Source organism: Chamaea fasciata, unplaced genomic scaffold, assembly GCF_029207755.1.
Source record: "Chamaea fasciata isolate MVZ Bird 193981 ecotype frontalis unplaced genomic scaffold, bChaFas1.0.hap1 SCAF_283, whole genome shotgun sequence".
In the NCBI taxonomy this organism is placed as follows: domain Eukaryota; kingdom Metazoa; phylum Chordata; class Aves; order Passeriformes; family Sylviidae; genus Chamaea; species Chamaea fasciata.
This window is the reverse complement of record NW_027094368.1, coordinates 36,766-54,700: the sequence shown is the minus strand read 5'-3', so window position 1 is coordinate 54,700 and position 17,935 is coordinate 36,766. Positions and strand designations below refer to the sequence as shown.

Genomic DNA, 17,935 nt, shown 5'->3' with positions numbered 1-17,935 from the left:
TCTCTGCTCCTGTGCAGACTGCAGACGGCCGATGCCACCCGTCTGTGCTGTGCCCAGCTGGGCTACGCTTCCCCTCGGGAGCGGCCGGCTGCCAGCCGGGCTCTGAGAGCGGAGCATTCGCCTGCTCCCAGGCTACAAGGGCCTCCTTGCAGCCTGCCTCTGCCCAGGCTCAGGCTGCTCCGGGCTCTGCCAGGGGCCTCCGCCCTGGGCGAGACTGCGTCCGCTCTCACCTCACAGACGCTGACAGCTCTGCACCAGAGGAAACCTCTCAGAGCATTCTCACTGATCTTGCTGATTTCTCACTTGAGCAAGACTCTCCTGCAGCCAAAGAGATTGCACTTCGGGATACAAATCCAAATGGCACGAACCCAAACGCTCTTGAGTCACAGCTGAAGACCTGCATGTGCACAGGATCTTTTGGCTGCCCCACTCCTCCTTTGGTTTTGCCTGCCAATGCCACTGTCCTTTCTGCCTCAAATTGAAGTACCACAGGTGTGCAAAATACGGTCAGTGGGCCGTATTCCAAAGGCACTGTGGTCTGGAGAGGATGACTGAAGCAGAGCCTTCCCCACTTTCAAGGCACACCTAAGAAGCTGTCAATGTCACTCTGCACCTTCAACAGACAACGGAACACTCAGACAGAAAAGCTGCACTTATTGACAGGGTGAGAAAGAACGGAATCTTTCAGATGAGCTTACGTTTCAGCAATTTTATTTCCTCATAACCCTATTCTATATAGATAATATAGAATATCAAACCTATAATCCTACTCTACAAGCCTTCTCTAAGGTGGTTATTGAGATAACCAGTCATTACATGAATGTCACATTCATGTCTACTCCTTCTTCTTTATCTTCTTCACTGCCATGATCAGCGGTGTCAGGGTGAATGCTGAATTTCCTGATCTTACAAACGGATGCTGTCCACAGGAAAGAAAATAAAAAACACAAACCAAAAATCAATGAACCATGACTTTCCAAGCTTAGTGCTTCACAGGCTCAATCAGGGTCCCTCTGGTTTCTAGAAAGAGCCAGAAACACGACCAGTGGGACAATCTGCACCTACAGCTTCGTATGAGGACCTTGGCATCATAGGCAAACCTGGCCCAGAATCCCACTCATCTGTTTATTCTGGTGTCTTCATCTTGATGGGACTTTTGCCCTGCCGCTGCTCTAGAAATTTCCCTGGGGTTTCCTCTTTCCAGGATACCTCTATGACTCACATAGGTCCCTCTCTTTGAAAGACAGGCACTGTGCTGATTTCCACAGGGACACGGAACAGTGCCTACCTTTCCACGCCCTGCCCCTCCTGTGCTGGCTGGCACCTTCCTTCCCAGCAGGGACAGCCGAGCGGCACTGGATCCTGCACTTCCCTCTCTGCCACACAAGCTGGCAGTAAACCCTGGGGCAGTTGCCATCGGCTTGACCGTGCCAGGCAGCAGATGGGGCTGGGACCAGTCACCCTCAGCTGTCCCTGTCTGCGTGGCAGAAACATCCAAGAGTGGAGGGGGGGTACAAACCAGAACCCCTCAGAGGCTCCCAGTGAGCCCTCCACAGCCCCTTCTGCCCACGGCCAAATGCCTGACTGCTTGGCTGGGACTGGTTTCCTATGCTTCCTCCACCACTATTTCATGCCTCTGTTCTCCACATTGCTCTGCTTCAACTCTTTTGCCATTAGATAGAACTGAGCACCCCACCAAATTACAAAACAGGGCAACAGAAACAGTCAGAGGACAGAGCACCTGTCCTCTGAAGACAGGCTGAGAGACCTGGACTTATACAGCCTGAAGAAAGAAGAATGGACCCCAGGGAGACATTATTGCCACCTTCTAAAACTTCAAAGTGGCTTCTGAGGGAAAATAGAAGACTTTTTTACATAGGTCCACTTCCAATAGCAAGTGGGCTAATACTTTTAAACAAAATGGGGATGGAGTCAGAGCAGGTCTAACAACAAACCTGTTTACTCAAAGCATGGTGCAGCACTGGCACAGGTTGCCCTGAGAGCTGGTAGGTGCATTGTCCCTGGAACCATTCAAGGTCAGATGGGACAGGCCTCTGAGCAACCCGATCTCTTCAAAGATGTCCCTGCTCATTGCAGGCCACTTGGACCAGATGAACTTTACAGGTCCCTGCCAGCCCAGGCCACTCTAGGATTCCTCAGCGTTCTCATTTGAAAGCACCAAGTGTGGAAGTGAGGAGGAGGGGAGCTCATCTGATGCCTTGCACTTCAGTGCAGGAGGAGCCCGTCCCTGGGACACTGTTTCCCCTGCGGCCCCTTGGCATTTTACCTGCAGCAGCTCCTTGGCAGACCAGCGCCGTGCCTCGTCTGTCTGCAGGCAGCAGCTCAGGAAGTGACGTGTGCGCGGCAAGAACAGGTTGGGCTGCCACAGCCTTGGTCTCCCTCCAGTGGCTATCAGCAGTTGAGGCTGGAGAAAATGGAAACACCCGGCTCCACCTGCTTCTTTCCCTGGAACTGCAACTGCCCTCCCAGATCCCATTGTTTAAGCTCCACTCTGCAGCGACAGTTTGTGCCCTGGCCGAGAGGCAGAGCTGACTTTCCTGTACCAACAAAAACCCCAATGCCCATGCAGCCACAGATTTCCAACATCCAGCAGATCTTGCTTTGGCAGCTATTTCATTGACTGACGTAGTTAGTGGGAACTCCATCAGCAAAAGCATGTTTCCTTCTCTGAGGATTCACAGCAGCCTGACAGGCTTTTTAGAAGAGGCACTTTGCTAGTCTAACTAACCCTACTATTTCCAAGGATTATTACATGAAAGGCACCTCTGCACTGCTCGTTGGTCCCTTCCGCACATCTGCCATAAAACAAAACTCATCAGGCCTTTTGTCCTGTTCCAGAAAACAATGGGAATTGGAAGAAATGAAAGGAAATCCACCAGGCGTTCCTCGGGGAAGGAAACAAACATTTGGAATCTCCTATTCAACACAGACACAAAAAGATGCCTGCACCAATCTTTTGCCATGAAAATGCCTCTTTGGGCACAGAGGAGACACCTACAGCTCTGTCTGTCCGCAGTCTGCAAGTTTCAGCTTCTTTATGTGGCAAAAGGAAACCTTCTCATGGTCAAATCAGAGGAAGGAGAAGTGCCATCCCTATGATAAGCCAATGCTCATTTGGATACTCGAGTCAATGCACTCATGGTGTGCCCAGCGCAGAAAGTGCCGGGCAGAGAACGGCAAGTTTCGGCAGGCTCTGCGCATGACACCAGGAGGCTTCTGACCTGGTCTCTGTAAAAATGCCCATCACAATACCAACAGCTCTGTGCTGCTGGCACTGAAATAGATGGTGACCAAAGAGACTTTGTTATTATCTTCTTCAATCCAGAGAAAAATTTCCAAACCTAAACCAGCAAACAAACTCCCCTTGAGTGCAAATACTTATGGCAGCTTGCTTTCCTTTTCTCACACCGCCAGAGGTGAGATCAAAGGGGCTTTGATCGTGTCCCTCTGCAGCTGAGCTCAGCCACTGGGCATGGTGGGGAGCTGCAGTGCTCCCTGTCATTACAACTGTGCAACCCAGGGCTGTCCCTGCTCCCACGGTAAAGGAACAGCAGCGGCGTCAACCGCACCCCTTGGATCCCAGCCACGGGCACCTGACTGCAAGCCCATCAACTTTTTAAAGTACCCAGAAACAGCTCAGGGTCCGGCATACAATTCTAACTGCAGCTGGGGAGCAACACATCCTGAATTTAGAGAGGCCACCCAGACAGATGTCTTGAAAAGCTGAAAATCTGGATAACTCACAGGATTTGGGAAAGATGCTACAGCATGGAGAAAAATTGTTGTGCTGTGGTCAAAAAAGGAAAAAGGAAGCACGACTGCTTTGGGATTTACTTGGTGATTGTTTCTTTTCTCTTTTGATCTTTCTTTTGGCTTTTCTTTTTCTCTATTCTTTTGGCTTTTCTTTTTTTTTTTCTTTCCCTTTTTCACTTGCTTTTGCTATTTTTCCTTTTTCTTTTTCTCTGGGGTTTTCCTTGGCTTTTTCCTCTTTTCTTACTTTGTCTATAAAATTGAAACTGCGAAGATTAAACCTCCCTTTCCAAGGGTACTAAGAACATATCTAACCATTCCACAGTAAAATTCCTTTCCTTCAGAGACAGAGCTCCAACATGGTTCAAAAAGCAAATGTCAGGCATGGCTGGAGGGCAAAATGGCAGGTTTCTGAACTGCTTGACCTTCCACTTCCCTTCTGATGCAACCAAAGCTACAGCAGATGCTGATGTGCTGCAGGGGACACTTTTAGGAGGCCACCTTCTAAAAAGAGCTGCAAGTGGTGCCAGCAGATGGCAATGGGATTTTGTCCAATGGCACACACAACATGGGACAGCTGAGAAAGACAGCGGGATCGGTGAGCATTTGCACCTTACCGAGACAGGAGTTTCATTCCAGGAAGGAACTTCTCCTTCCACCATGTGAATGCCCACGATTCCAAGCGACCAAATGTCTGCTTTGGGGCCATACGGTTGGTCTTTCATAACTTCAGGAGCCATCCACCCAGGTGTCCTGGCCACTGAGCTCTGCCTACTTTGCTCAGGGAGGAGCTGAGCAAAGAGGCCAAAATCAGCTGTGGAGAAAACAACACACAATGAAAACCACCTCAAATTAGGAACCCAAAGAAAAGAATTCCCCGCTCTCAGTCTAAGAATGTGCTCTTGAATCTCCTGGAGCACTGTCCACACTTCCTTTCCTCGGGGCTTAAGCCCAGGAAGTGTGGTATTGGCCACCTGCAAAAAAATGCCAGCTTTCTAAACATTGCTCACAGCAGTGTCCTTTATTCCCCTGAAGCTTTAGATTGTAGCTCTCTCCCTCTGGAAGGGACACAGACCCACGCCACTCTTGACTGCTTGTGGTTCCTTGTCACACCTCTGTGCATGTTGCAATTTTGCCTTCAGCTTGCAACAGGAGCCCCTGCACTCCCACCAGCACCATTTTTGGGGAGCTGGCAGTCACTCAAAGCAGCCCCACGCTCTGCGTGCTTGGAACGCTGCACCTGACTAAGAATACACTGAACCAGCTTGACAGAGCCGTCGCTTCCCAGAAGGATGTTGTGGCTCTTCACATCTCGGTGGATCACGTGCTTCGAGTGAAGAAAATACAATCCTTGCAGGCACTGAGAGAGAAAACAGAAACAGGAGGGCGAAACTTAGGGAAGTGATTTCATCACACAAGAAAGGAAACAGCCTAAAAATTCCCTCTCCAGGGGAATGGGGCGGCATGGCAGAACACAGTGCCAGCGAGAGGAAGAGCTTGCTGCTCCAAGACTAGCAGAGCAGCACCTTTCTAAGGAGAGGCATGCCAGCCTTTGGAAGAGCAGCAGCAACTGCCTTTGTAGACTGCCTTCTGCAAAGCAGCCAGAATGACTGCTGCTGCAGTGCATGTGCTCTCTTCATGCAGAGGTCAAACGAGGGTTGCCAAGAAAGAAAATGTCCCTCCCTTTGCTGTCAAGTTGGATCACTTTTGGCTGGGAGGCTGCATGACAAAGGTTTTATTGCTGGCCTCAGCACAGACTTGGAAGTATCACAGCAGTTCCCTTCCATGAGCAGAGAGCATTTTGGCTGCACTGCTGTCCTTTTCAGCTTAGGACTGTGAGAAATGAATCTCTCTCTTTTGTTTGCACTTTGTTTCAAATCCTGCTGCCACCACCTTGGCTTTTACACGCAAGGAATGCAGTGCAGACAGGCTTGAGGTAAACATTTAAAGAGGCAAGGCGGAGAAGGGCAGATACAAATACAAGAAACAGAGCGAGAATACAACAGCAGGAGATAAGAGTACAGGATCAGAGTCCAGTGAGTGCAGAGGCCCTGGCAGGCAGTTGTCTTGAGATGCTCTTGCCTGCCCATAGCACACCAGCAATACAGAAACAAAGGCTGGCACATGGAATCACTCCAGTTCTGAGCCCAGTTTCCCAGACCACCCTGCCCAAGGCCTGAGAAGTACAGATGGGATCCCTGACCTCACGACTGATTGCTGCCATCTCGTCTTCAGAAAGGCAGACCTTGCTGATGATTTCACTCAGCGTGCCTCCATCCACGTACTCCATAACCAGCCAGAATTGCTCATTGACAAGGTAGCTGAAAGAAGGAAACAAGGGCATAGACATAAACATGCATGGCTACCTTGGTCTCGTGCTTGATTCTTGTTTCCAGGTCCCTCTGTGACAAGGAGAGAATAAAAGGAATGACATTGCCTCTGGGTTGTGCAGTGTTTGCAGTCTGTCTCAAGGAGAAAGGCAGAGCTGTGAAAAAGGAGATGCCAGCAAGTGAAAAATGCAGTTTAGGAACAGGCCAAATAAAAGACCAGTCAAGCTGCATGTTTCTGGGAAAAAAGCCCCTAGTCTTCCTGCCATGCAAAGCCATGGAAAAGAGGAGACACAATCCAAGGCAAATCCTTGTTTCGTTTATCCGCACCTAAGAAGATACTTGAAAAAAAATCAAGCCCCAAAACAACATGGCAGCACTGAACTTGCAGGCTGTTGATTTACTTAGATACGATTGATCCAGGTCTTTGAACACTTTTCAAACTACACATGCCAGGCACGACTCATGCAGGCAAGATGCACTCTCTTCCCATCCATGGCAGATGAACAGAGCAATAAGAATCAACCAATAATTAACAGCTCTATTTTCTGCCAGTGACCAAAGTGGGTTTTTACTTTGCGTCTCTGCAAGAGGTAACCAAACATTCATGGGACAGAAGCACAACAACTCACCTGTCTAAAATGTTGACCAGGTTGGGATTCCCATTCATCTTCATGACCAGTAATTCAGAGAAGGTTAATTCCTTCTTCCGCAGTCCCTGGAGATTGATTTTCTTTATGGCCACCTAAAATGACATTGAAAATCAGTCACTTTCCAAGCTGGTGGCAGGAGACCACAACGCTCATGCAGCGCATGGTTTTGGAATGACACAGCTAAGCTGTGCCAAAGTGCCTTGCGATTAGACCAAGGAGTAATTAGGAACTGACATTCCAACAGCCCATTTCTCTGCTCCTTTGGGGACCAGTCACAGGACACGTGGTCACTGATACTTTGTCTTGTCCACTTGGTAACAAGGGTGTCTCAGCTATCACCCACAGACCTCTGAGCACACTCTTTGCTGCTCTTTCTGGGATTCAGAAGTAATCTGCCCCTTACTACTCTGTGGCTACCTCTTCGGCTATGGGCAGGGCTTAGGGCTTTTAGGGATGCCTTGCAGCTCTCTCCCTAAGGGCACTTCCTAAGTGCAGCACTGCAGGTGGCTAAGGGAACTACCAGTGACATTCAGATGTATTTGCTGACAGTCAGAAATGAGAACTCAGGACTCAAGCTGTAGCCCCAAAGAGCAGGGAGATGCTCGAGGAGGCACAACTGTTGTTTCAGCAATTCAGCAAGTGAGCGAGTCCTTCAGTGAAAGGAGCCACTACCCTCCTTGCCTTCCTTCTGGCAGCTGAGAAGGACAAAGACTGTCCCAAATGCAACTGGCAGGCTGCCACAAGTCTGTGCTTCTTGTGTCTTTTCAACACAGCTCTAGCCAAAGCTGCAGCCACAGCTGACAGCAGAGAGGAAAGCCCCCAAGAGCAGCAGAGTCTGTGGGGGCTGTTGACATTTACCTCTCCTCCTGTGGCAGTGTCGAGCGCTCTACAAACCTCTCCAAAAGTCCTAGAAACAAAAGAGCAGCAAAGAAAGGAGAAACCGTTTAGACCTTGGAGTGAAAGCCAGCCCAGACTGGAGATCTCTGCTGGAAATGCCTAGAACCTGCAGGATGCAGAAGGGCTCTGTCAGAAGGCAGATGATGCATTTTGCTCTCAAGTGCATGGCCACTGGGCCTGAAGCATTGGGGTTTACTGTCTCAGCTCAGAAAGAGAGTTTCTTCTTTCTTCTCGGGTTTCAGTTTCTAAACTGTGCAGTTCTAATCCTGACCATGGAATATTTCCTTCAGCAAACTCTTGCAAAGAGAGCTATGATAGGGGCTAGGCTTCCTCTTTCAGGCAAGCAAGATCATTCTCCCTCTGTTAGTGTGGCCAGCTGAATATAGATATACAAAAATGCAAAGGAAATTAGCACACAGCTGTCCCACACTTGAGAGACCAGGAGATCTACCAGGTCCTGTTGCCTACTGCAGGCAAGACCTTGGCAGTGTGGAGATGTCTTTGATAACGCCTTCTGGCCAGGTTCACAAATTCTGACTGGTACTGAGAGATGGGACAGTCTAGCCTCAGTGTCTGAACACGTTTGCAGCTGGCCTGACTTCAGACCTGATAGATACTCCACCAGGAAAACACCTGGCCTATGGTTTTGTGGTTGGACTCACCCGCTGCCGATATTTTCGACTTTGATGTATTTTGTCATGGGATTTTCCGTGCTGACAACTGTCCCTGAGGAAAACAAAATTCAAGATGCTGACTTTCAAGCAGAGATCCCAGCTTCCAGGAGACACCTAAAACGGCAGCCCCGTTGCGTGGGGCTCTGAACCCTTTGTGGTGAGCTGGCTAACAGCAACAACAAGAAGCAGACAGACAGACAGACAGCTCTGAAGCACAGATGGCCAGCAGAGACTGATTTTCTACACAGGTTCCTATGGGGAATCCTAACTGTCCCTGTGATATCAGACTGAGGAGGACCACTTGGTCCAGCTACGCTGCCACGTGCACACAAGACACCGTCCCCCAGACAAGATATACACAAGACGTACTCAGTAGCTCCAGGGAGTCCTCCTCGATCTGCTGTTGCTGAGCAGCAGCTGTGTCAGCGCTGCAGATGAACCGACTGCCCGGGCTCACCTTCTCGGCTTGGGGAGCAAAGGCTCTTTGACACAATGCTCCTGCTGCAGCAGGTTTGGTGCAAGAGCCTGTGTAGATCTGGGAGAAGAAATGAGTTTGGTTCAGAAAGGTGGCTGGCAGAGATGACCCTGAGATGCCGTCCCAAATGCAAGCCCTTAGGAAGATGCTGTCAGCCTGCCACACGCAGGGCTCTTAAAATGGAGTTTTTGCACATCCACTTCCCGTTTGACTGGATGGGCCAAAGCCAAAGGCTGGTTTTACTGGAGTTCATGGCCAGATTCATCTTCCATTTTCAGGGATTTTCTGAAGGACAACTGCCACATGGACCATATTCCACTTCCTCCCAAGGACCATATTGCACTTCCTCCCTCTTTTCCCCCTCCAAGGGCTGCAGACACACTTGCAGCTCCCTGTTCAAATGTTCTACCTCCCCCCACGGAGTGCTCTTGTCCTCCACCACGTTCAGGTCATTCTCAACCGGCAGCACTTCTGGTGGAGGCAGTTCCTGTGGCTCACGCCGATCCTGGGGCTCCTCCTTCTCAGTCATTTGCAGGAGGTCTTTGCAGGCTGCCTGGCCAGATGTCAACACTTCCACCTCGAGTCAAAGAGAACAAAGCAGTCAGAGACTACAGCTTGTCCCTCTTAGCCAAGAGTCATCAGCTGTGAGCAAAGGGAAAGAAGAGATTTACAAGGGCTACAGACAGCTTGTTTCCATCCTCCATCTTGGGCACCATGTTCCACTGTTAGAACACCACAAGAAACGAGGAGAGCGAGAAGAGGCCAGCAGGAGTCAGTTTGGATGACTGCTGGCCAAAAGGCCAAAGGACTACTTCCATTGTCCAGGGCAGCAGTTGAGATCCGAGACACCAGGAAATGTCCTTTAGAATGGCTGCCACAGACACTACAGCAGGATGGCCCTCAGAGGCATCACCCCATTTGCCTGCTGCTCTGCAGTGGAAAGGCAAGAAGGGCAGAAAGCACCAGCTTGGTGACTGTGGCAGTTATTGCTGTTTCACTCACTTGCTTTTGAAGACTTTGACGGAGGGCATTGAGTATGGCTCTCATTGTTTCCATTTCTTGCTCCATCCTCTTCTCTTTTGCCTTGATCCTAGCCTCCATTTCCTGCAGCCCTGCTTGCAGCTGTTCCTTGTCATTCTGAAGATAAAGTGAGAGAGGATGTTTCCTCATTGGAGTAGCTTCACCTCTCTCACTCACCTGAGGTTGTTGATGTCCCCTCTGCTGATGGAGATGCATCTCCTCTTGAGGATGAATCTCCATCATGTCTTCTGTGTTCCTCCTCTTCACTGCCTTGATGTCACTCTGAGCTTCAGGCAGCTCTGCTTGTGGCTCTGCCTTGAGATTCTGCACACACAAACGCAGAGCAAGTGACAGGGAGCTGCCATCAGGCTCAGCTTTTTCCTCTTTCAGCCTCAAAATCACATTCGCTCAGCCACTTCTTTCTGTGTCCCTGCCCACCTCTGCTTCCACTGCCAACCTCCTTTCCCAGTGCCAATCTCTGCACGTGACAAGGCTGGGCACAACTGGAGCGCCCAAAAGACTCTGTAGAAGTGATGAACGACTCGAGAAAACTACAGAAACTTTCCAGAAGCCAAACACAGGTGTCCCAAGTAGGAAAACAAACAAACAAAATCTCTTGACTTCCAGAAGGAGCCCGTGCGCCCTTGGGCTATAGCTCTGCAGAAGCCAAGACATAGAGCTTCGCTGAGCCAGATGCTCACGCGGAGCACCAGCCCTTTGGTGCCTCAACGTGGCAGATCAAAGCCCATTGCCCAGCTGTCACTGGCTGGGGCAAATGCTAGGTCCTGGCAGCACTGCAGCACTCAGCATCCTCAGCCAGCAGCAGCGAGAGCTGGCTGGGCAGAAACTTGCACCTCTGCCTTGCACTAAAGACAGCACCCTCCAGAAGTGGCACTTACTGTCTGGGAAAGTTCCAGCTGTGGTGTGACCGCTGCTGGAGGCCTGTGGTCATTTGGCTCCTCGTTGGCCTCTTCTGCAGGAGCAGAGGGAGCCAGAGGAGAGTCTGCTCTTGCTTCTGTGATCTGTGGACAGAGAGGACGGTGAGATACAGGCTCATTTATAAGCTTCCTTCTCTTCAGCCCTCAAACCGGCTGTACTAAGCACAAATCATCGACCTTAAGAGCAATGGGATTCTAAGTCGCTCGGACTAAATTCAAATAGGTTGATTCAACTGTGCTGCCAATTGCTCTGAATTAGATTTTCCCCCCTTGGCTACTATGTGGGGGCAACTTTCTCCCTGCAAAACTGGGCTTTTAGTTCTTTTGAAGCTCTGCAATGGAAAATGAGGAAATGGAAAATTAGGAAATAGCCAGTGACGCCTTTGCTCTTGCTGCTGCAGACATGGAAATGGATTTTCTTGCAGCCTGCTCATCTGGTCCTCTGCACTCTACTGCCACAGGCCAAGCTGACAGCTTGCTGCACAATTCTTAAACGCCAGGAACATCAAATGTTCCTTTCTTACTCACCTCAGGATCAGAACCTCTGAACACTCGGCTCAGGTGACCTGCAGTGGGCAAGGGAAAATAAACCAGATTTTTTGACAACGCTGGAGACAACCAGAGCATTTTTACAGCACCTTCCAAGAAGGCCTCCCAGTCCACATTTTCAAAGTTGTCCCGCTTGACCCAGCAAAGGGAGGAAATGACAGACTCTGCTGCCACACACTCTCTCATGGAGGGAACACAACCCCTGCAGGCTCCCTTGCAAATGCTGCCCGCACAGCCCTGGCTACAGACACCCCCTTTTGAGCTGAACGTGTTGACAGCGCTTCACCCAAGCGGCATCCAAATGGCCTTTCTGTTTCCAAATCAACTCAGTCACTAAGAAAGAACAGGAAGACATACAAAAGCCAGGTTAGGTGACACCCAGGGGAAACCTCTACTTACGTGCCAGCTGTGTCAGGAAATAGCAGGAATATCCGACTCCATAAACAGAGAAAACTACAGCTGCAAGCTGCCCAATCATTGTGGCAGCTGCTGTGCAAGTTTGTAAACTCTAACACTAAAGAACAGCAAGGCTACTCTCCGTGTTCAGCTGCCCACTGACAAAAGACTCAAGTGCAGGACAAAAGCTCCTGTGCTGAGCAAGCTCAAGAGCTGCTCTGACACCCCTGAGGCCTTCCGTGCACCAAGACAACCTCGGATGTCACCACGACCACGTGGCAACCGTGCCCTGACATCACAAAGCAAATGCTCTGTGATGGTCTGTGAATTGATACCGACGGAGAGACTGATGTCTGTGTAGGCCTAGGCTGCATTTTTACCTCTTTCCCTCCTCGGCTGCCTGTTTCAGCTCTTGTTTTTCCCCCTGTGCCCCCTGTTGCTGTGCCCAGCCCCAGCTGGCGGCCGGGCCGGGCGGAGCAGCAGTTCCAGCCCCGGGTGTCCCTGGAGCGTTGGGAGCTGCCGGTGGCCCCCGGCGCTGTCCCCTGAGGAGCTGCTGAAGGACGGGGAGACACAGGGGGCTGAGGGGGCAGCTCTGCCAGGCCGTGGAACCAATTCCAGAGGCTCCACTTTGGCCACGGCTGCCCTGCCGACCTTGAGGACAGGCAGGGACTGACAGGAGGCAGCGGGGAGAAGCTGAAGGCCACCAGCTCCAGCAGTGAGCAGGGAGCTGCTGCTGCTAGCCCCGAGCCCGGGTGAGGCCGCAGGGCCGGTCAGGCGGGCTGGACTGAGGGTGCCGCGGGGCTTTGGCCCTGGGCCGTGCAGCTGCCCCGGCCGCCACAGCGGCTGTCCTTGGGCAAGGCAGCTCTGCCCGCAGGGCCCGGGAGCTGTGCCCCTCTGAGGATCGTTTCCTGAGGCAAACTCCAACTCTAACCCCGAGCAGGAAGCAGAACCCCTCACAGTGCCTTTGCAGTAGCTTGGAAGGGGAAGGGCCAAGGGAGGAGTTTTGGGGGCAGGAGCCAATACCAAAGCAATAGGGGCAGGGTTCAATGTGGAGTGACAAGGTTTGAGCCAACCAGGCGGAACATCACAACAGTGGAGGACTTTGTCCCTGCAATTCTCCAGCCATGCCCAGCACATGCCCCACTTGTGCCCTGGCTGGGCAAGGCAGGCACAGATTTGGGATGGCAGCAGAGCCACACGTTGGCTGAGGACTCGCTGCAAAGGCTGCTGAGAAAACTCGGGGAATCCAGAGTGTAGAACTCCAACCAGAAGCCAGCTGGGCAGGAGAAATCCTTCACCAGGAAAGAAAAGAGAGAAAATGTGGCAAAACCGGTGTGAGGATAACTCTGAGAGTCACAAAATGCTCTAAAATCACCATTGCCTAGGCATGTCTTCAGCAAAAATAATCTGTTAAAAACTGAACAGCTTCCATGAAAGATAGATTGCACTTTCTCTTTCACTTCCCTTGCTATGATAAGTGAAGATGTCCTTATCACTGAGAATTTTTGCCCTTCAGCACCTCCCACACATTCAATCAAAGGTTCTGTGCTGCCACATGGCACCATAAATGGAAGCAGCCCTGCCCTTGTACCAGTGTTTGCAGCCTGTTCCTTCTCCTGTCTCCACGTCTCAGAAACTGAACCGTCCCCCTCCTGTCCAAACTGTGCCTGAGGAGACTGGGGCCTCCAGGAGCTCAGGAGGCTGCAACACCACTAGAGGTGGGAAGGTTTTGCAAAGGTTTCCTAAGCATGGGTAAACTCTGGGTTTGCCAGTCTTCCCCTGGAACATGTCCTACTCGTGAATGGTCTTGGAGGACACTGTGCCCAGCTCACTCAAGAAAGTTTGTTTTCTTGACGGCTTGAATAGAGGAGAATGAAATTTGTCATTTTTTAGAGGGAAACTTGGGGTTGGGTGCACCTGGGTATGCTTCATTCTTTGCTGCCAAAAGTAGAGGAAAAGCTTTAAATTGCCAACAGAAGCTGACTACCAGCCCACACAGAGACCTGAAGGAGGCCCAGGTGTGCTTGCTGCTCACTGGTGCGAGGGAAAAGCTGGAACAAAATCCCCTTTTATTGCGGATTGAGCCTCAATGCAGTGTTGTCTCCAGGGCTGTCTGTGGTAAGACAAAGTAATCCAGCCAGAAACTGTGCATATGTGAGTTCCAAGAGCAAGCTGCTTCTCCAGAGTGAGGGACAAGGCGAGCCCTAAAGCCTGAAAGATGGTTGGGTACTGGAGAAGGCCAGGCTGTCCTTGTGCAGAGACGGCCCTCAAAGAGGACCTTCACACCTTCTGCTGCTGGCAAAGGGCAGCTGGTGGCCTTCCACAAAACGCTTCTTTTCTCCAGCTCTTCAAAATGTTCCAGCCAGCAACATTCCTGCTGCTCACACCAGCCAATTCCAAGCAGTGCTCCCAGCTTGGCTCTCTAGCTGTATTCCCAAACCTGGGCATTCCCACTGAGCCTGACCTCATCCTAAACCCACTGCAATTAGCGTTTTACAGAATTCTCCTGTTACGTGAGGGTCGTGGGTTGGAGACAGGCACATGACACAGCACGCACCAAAGGTTGTCAGCAAACAGCTCCTTTTATTGTTCACAGCTTCTTTTTAGAGGGGCTTTGAATTTCCCAGGCTTGGATAGCTGATTAGTTGGGATCTCTGCACTGCCCAGCTCTCTGGCCAGTGATGTGTTTGCATCCAGGGCTCGGATGGGGTTGTCTGAGGTCTCTGCTTGAGTTCAATTGTTGACCTAGGGATTTGTTTCTAGAACAAGCCAGGTTAGCCCAATTGGATTTATGACCAGATTTATTTTGTCCAGCTACAGACCAGCTGTGCTGCGACATCTCTGTGTTAGAGACGGTCTGAAGATCCCTCATCTGCCTAACGACTATCCTCAAGGACAGAGATTGAAACCCCTAAAAGGAACTTTAAAATCTCAACACAGGAGTTCTGGCCTGGCTGAGGTGGGATGTTGGCCAAGTGCTGCCTGCAGGTGTGTTCGATGGAAAAACCCAGCATCCATATGGGAACATCAGAACCTGAGCAGAAACACTGGGCAAGTCAAGGTGAAGTGACTGCGCCTGCTGACTTGTACTGGTTGTCACTGTACCTGCTGACGGCCGACTTGTTCTGAGTTCTCTTAATGAACACACTGCAATGATTTCCCCCACCTGTTTGGCCAACTGCCTGTCGCTTCGGTGAGGACTCTAAGGAGCCCTGAGTTAACCACAGACTTTGTGATCACCCCACTGGAGACACTCGCGTCTATAGGCATCTTCAAAAGCCTCGAAGACTTGACCCTCCACGTTAATCCTAGCTATAATCCCTTTCCCCTCTTTTTCTGTCTTTCTTACTGTTCTCTTTTCTCTCCCCATTATTGCCTTTGTTGGCACTAAATAAAGGTGCATTTGTGGTTGAGTAAACTGAGTTTGTCCCCCGCTGTGTCTTTTGCGCTCTGAGATCCCTAAAACGGACCATCACAAACCCCGCTTCTGTGAGCAGATCGTGACATTAAAGTGGCGTCACGGACAGGATCTTGATGGACAGAGGGGTTGCGGGTTTTATATCGTTTGTAAAAGGGGAAGGACCCTCGTCTCAGCAGCACCTAGCACGCCACTTCGGTGAGCGCTGTTAGAAAGCAAGGGGGGCGAGGGAAAATTCCCGCAAACTGTATACACCCCGGCGAATAGCACTCCCTGTCATCAGGATTTCTCAGAAAGATCTCATTGTGCAAAAGATGGGACTGCAGTTAATTTTTGTGTTTTGGGCTGCTTAGTGTAGTTGAGGAGACAACTATTTGTAACTAAGGTGAACCTCCCAGGCAGTTTTGGTCTCCTCGCCCATTCCAGGGAAGTGAAGGGAAACACCGTTTTAGCTGTGCCTTTGGTGTAACTTGAAGAGTACCTCCCTGAGAGTGGTTTTGGTCCCTTCACAAAATGAATGAAAAAGATAAGTATGCATTTTATGCCTTGTTAGCAAAACATGGTGCTAGACTTTCTCTAGACGGAGAAAGGTGGGCACAGAATAATTGGTTTAACTTTGAAAACATTGTAGATAGAATATATTCTTTGCAACATGATGCTAGATACAAACTGGGCAGAAATAAAAGCATTCTTTGCTCAGTTTTGGGGGCCTGCCTTTCGGCAGCCATAGAAACCCGTTTTGAACGGGTAAGTGAAGAAAAAGCAGTAATAGAATCCCTGCTAAATATGGTAGAAGCTTTGAAAGAACAATTAGAACAGGAAAGAAATGAGAATTATTTGCTGCAGATTTCCCTTGCAGAAGGGCGAAGTAAAAACTTAAAATCTGCAGATTCACCCACAGAAATAGAAGGAAAGGAGACATACAGCCTTAAACAAATATATCCTCAGAAAGAATTAGTACACATGCAAAATTGTGGGGAACACTGTTGCTCCAACTTGAGACCTCTCATTAAAACAGAATATAATTATATAAATGAAGAGGATCATGATCCCCACATAACCACCAAAGAAGTACCATACACAGCCACCGAATTAGCTCAATTAAAGAAAGAATACTCCCGCCTCCCTAGTGAATCAGAGACGGAGTATGTTTTTAGAGTCTCACTCACTGTGGGTGACCAAATTAAATTAAGTGAACAAGAAGCAAGTGGCTATTGGGGACATGGAGTTTTCTTAACAACAGGAAATACGCCTGCTCCATGGTCCCTGACACAGCGTGCAGCTTACTGGGCAGGGGGGTTAAACCCCCTTGAGAGGGGCGACCCTCTGGCAATAGTTGGCACCTCAGACCAACTCCTAGAAAACATACACCAAGCGGCGTGCTTGCAAATGATACATGAATGGAAATCAATCCCTGGCTATGAGTCACCATTGCAACAGCCTGTAAAACCTGAGATTATGACCCCCCCTAATTGGAGGTTTGCCAGAGTCTCTTAAACCAACAGCAATTCTTCAGAAAACAATAGCATCTATCTCTCCGGTAGATAGACTTGAAAGATTTCTTGGACATACAAGAGATCAAACTGGTTCCACTGACTTCTCACCTTTCACAACTCCTAGATCACAATGTAACAGCAGTCATAAAGTTGGGACATGGAGTGAGGTAGCAGAAGAGTTAATAAGTTACAGTAGAAAATATGGACCAGTGAAGTACTCAGAGGACAAACCAGAAAAACACAGGAGTCAGGCACATTGCTTCTCCTAATGAAAACCCAGAAATGGGAAAACAAATTTGCAACCGGCAGCAGCTGTGGTTGCTAGGGCTGAAAAGGGGAGTTCCACGAGAGTAATGGATAAATAGCCGTATGATAAATTGGCGAAAATAATTTCTAATTGGCCCTGTCCCAAACCTATTGTGTCGGAATCATCCAACCGACAACCCAGCGCACCTCCTCTTCCACAAGCCTTGGGCAACAAGCCACAGTACTCCCTAGCACAAGTTTTAACAATAAAACACAGCAAGTGGGGGTGTTCAACAGAAAATAACTTCCCACTTAGAAAGCCTTGGTTTGCAGGTCCCCTTAGAGAGACTACAAAAGCCTTTTCAAGAAGTAAAATTTCAGGGTATCCGGTGGAAAGGAGGTCTGACATGTATCCCACCTGACACCCTAACCTCCTCAGATCAAATTAAAGTGCCTGAGTCCAGGAAAGATCTACAGCATGCCTTGGGATTATTAGTGTTTTGGGGAAAACACATTCCAGATTTTTCCATAATTGCCAGACCTCTTTATGATTTGTTGAGAAAGGGAGTAAAATGGGACTGGAGCCCTTCTCAGGAAAAGGCATCACAGTTGTTGATTTTTGGAGCCACAGCTCATCAGGCCCTAGGCCCTATCCACCCAACAGATCCTTTTCAGGTAGAATGGGGATTTGCTTCCTCAGGGTTGTCAGTACACATATGGCAGTGGGGTCCTGAGGGTCCGACATGGCCTGTTGGTTTTTATTCCCGTGGTTTCAGAGATGCTGAAAAGAGGTATACTACCTGGGAAAAAGGCTTGTTTGTGGTTAGCCTAGCTCTGACAGAAGTAGAGAAGATTGTACCACAACAACCAATTGTTTGGAGAAGACCTTTCCAAGTTTTTAAGTCAGTCACTACTGGGACTCCCCCACCTGATGGGGTGGCCCAGACAGCCTCAGTAAGAAAGTGGTATGCTCAGATTGAACATTATTGTAACATCTTCTCAATAACTGAAGGAGCTGTGGAAAAACTGGCAGTACAAGAAGCAGAAAACTTGGATAGCATCCAAGACAAACCTG

General features: G+C 49.7%; 1 protein-coding gene across 1 annotated transcript; it reads right to left on the bottom strand.

Moving 5' to 3' along the window:
- Positions 1-835: 835 nt before the first annotated feature.
- LOC136305110 (serine/threonine-protein kinase PAK 3-like) lies at positions 836-11,782 on the bottom strand. The gene is made up of 10 exons (XM_066208498.1): positions 11,704-11,782; positions 11,284-11,321; positions 10,717-10,839; positions 9,800-10,141; positions 6,731-6,843; positions 5,975-6,092; positions 5,026-5,131; positions 4,389-4,585; positions 2,288-2,425; positions 836-919 (listed from the first exon to the last, which is right to left on the bottom strand). The coding sequence occupies exons 1-10, from the start codon at positions 11,780-11,782 to the stop codon at positions 836-838; spliced, it is 1,338 nt and encodes a 445-aa protein (XP_066064595.1).
- Positions 11,783-17,935: the final 6,153 nt, after the last annotated feature.